This window comes from Notamacropus eugenii, chromosome 2 (assembly GCF_028372415.1).
Source record: "Notamacropus eugenii isolate mMacEug1 chromosome 2, mMacEug1.pri_v2, whole genome shotgun sequence".
NCBI lineage: Eukaryota > Metazoa > Chordata > Mammalia > Diprotodontia > Macropodidae > Notamacropus > Notamacropus eugenii.
In genome coordinates, this window is record NC_092873.1 from 104607371 (window position 1) to 104609319 (window position 1949).

General features: G+C 36.6%; 1 protein-coding gene across 1 annotated transcript; it reads right to left on the reverse strand.

Annotated features, from left to right (window-relative positions):
* Positions 1-756: 756 nt before the first annotated feature.
* Positions 757-1695, reverse strand: LOC140523650 (olfactory receptor 2AP1-like). The gene has a single exon (XM_072638427.1). The coding sequence runs from the start codon at positions 1693-1695 to the stop codon at positions 757-759; it is 939 nt and encodes a 312-aa protein (XP_072494528.1).
* Positions 1696-1949: the final 254 nt, after the last annotated feature.

The window sequence follows — 1949 nt, forward strand, 5'->3', positions numbered from 1 at the left end:
TAGATAGCTTTAATTACTTCATCTGAAGACTGATTGTATCTTCTGATCATTTATCAATTGGGAAATGGCTCTTATTTTTCATAAACTTGAAACATTTCTCTATATGTTTGAGTAATTAGGCCTTTATGAAAGAAAATTACTTCAATTTTTTTATATTTATGACTACTAACTGAATTTCCCTCCATCTTATTTCCCCTAACCCCCATTTATTAAATTCTCTCTCTCATTTCACCCTGTCTTTCCTCAAAAATGTTTGGCTTCTGATTAACCTTTTCCTCCAATCTGCCCATCCTTCTATCACACCACAATCTTCTCTTATTCCATTCTCTCATATTTTCCTGTAGGGTAAGATAGATTTCTATACATTATTACCCATATTTCTTATTTCCCAGTTACATGTAAAAACAATTATTTACATTCCTTTTTAAAACTTTGAGTTCTAAATTCTCTCCCTCCCTTCCCACCATAGGAATAATGAAATTATATTCAAAAAATATATGGTCCAATCAAGATCTATTATTCCTATAAGGAACTGGAAAAAGTAAAAATTTGCTGAGAATTTTAATTATGAAATCAGGTCATGAATTCTGTTCAATAAAGGCTGAGCTGAAAAGTGATAAATCATGACAATGCAATATACTATTTTTAACACTGAAAAGCAGTTTCTGCATATGCCACATAAGAATACCTATGCTCTCTCATAAACCTTCCTTTATGGTTTCTTTTATTGAAGCACCTCCAATTATTTTCACTTTATTAAGAAAACTTTATCCTTCTGAGCATGTTCTTGAAGGCTAGTTTTACTTGCTTATTCCTTAGGGTGTAGATGAATGGGTTCAAAAGGGGGACAACTGAGGTATTCAGCACAGCTACTCCCTTATTAAAAGTTGCTGCTTCTTTCATAGAAGGGTTAAGATACATGAAGATGCAGCTGCCATAGGAGAGAGAGACAACAATCATGTGGGAAGAGCAGGTGGAAAAGGCCTTTTTCCTTTTCTGAGCAGAAGGGATTCTCATAATTGTCCCCATGATACATGCATAGGAGATAATTACTAAGACTAATGTAAAGAGAAGAGTCACCACAGCCAAGACAAACTCAATCATCTCTATGAAGTGTGTGTCTGCACAGGCCAACTGGAGCAATATTGTATAGTCACAACAGTAATGATTAATGATGTTGGATGCACAGAATGGCAACATTGTTGTCATGATATGTGGCCCAATAACAACCAAGAAACCAGAAAACCAGGAACTGAGGATGAGTTGGAGGCAAAGCCTCTTGTTCATCACCATTGTATAATGCAAAGGTTTACAGATGGCCACATAGCGGTCATAGGACATGGCAGCCAAAAGATAAAACTCGGTTGCTCCCAACAAGATGGAAAAAAAATATTGAGTAAAGCATCCAGAAAAGGAAATGGTCTTGTTCCCAGTTCCTATATTCACTAGCATTTTGGGAACAAAGACAGTGGTAAAGGAAATTTCCAAGAAGGAAAAGTTCCGGAGGAAGAAATACATGGGAGTCTGGAGCTGTGAATCCAGCAGGGTGAGAATAATGATAGTGAGATTTCCAGTGACACTCAAAAAGTATGTTAGCAGTAGGAAAACAAAAAGAACAACTTGGGTCTCAGGGTCATTTGTCAATCCTACAAGGAAGAACTCTGTCACTGTGGTTTGGTTCCCCATCTTTGACATCTGCAAATTTGAGGTGGAGAACAAGTGAGAGACCAGAATGAAGTTATGTGTACCAAAGCAACAATGAAAAGTCAATGAACAAAGTGATAGAGAAAGGGAGAAAGAGAGGAAGATTTTTTAAGCACAATTCTGTGACAGGCACTCTGCTAAATGCTTTGCAGATATATTATTTATTTGTCCTAGCACCTGTAGGAGGTAGATGATATTATCCCTTTTTTACAGTCAAGGAAACTGAGGCAGAGAGAAGCGAAGTG

What these genes read in the sequence shown, in the direction of transcription:
- LOC140523650 (XM_072638427.1), bottom strand. Translation starts at nt 1,695, where the DNA reads ATGTCAAAGATGGGGAACCAAACCACAGTGACAGAGTTCTTCCTTGTA.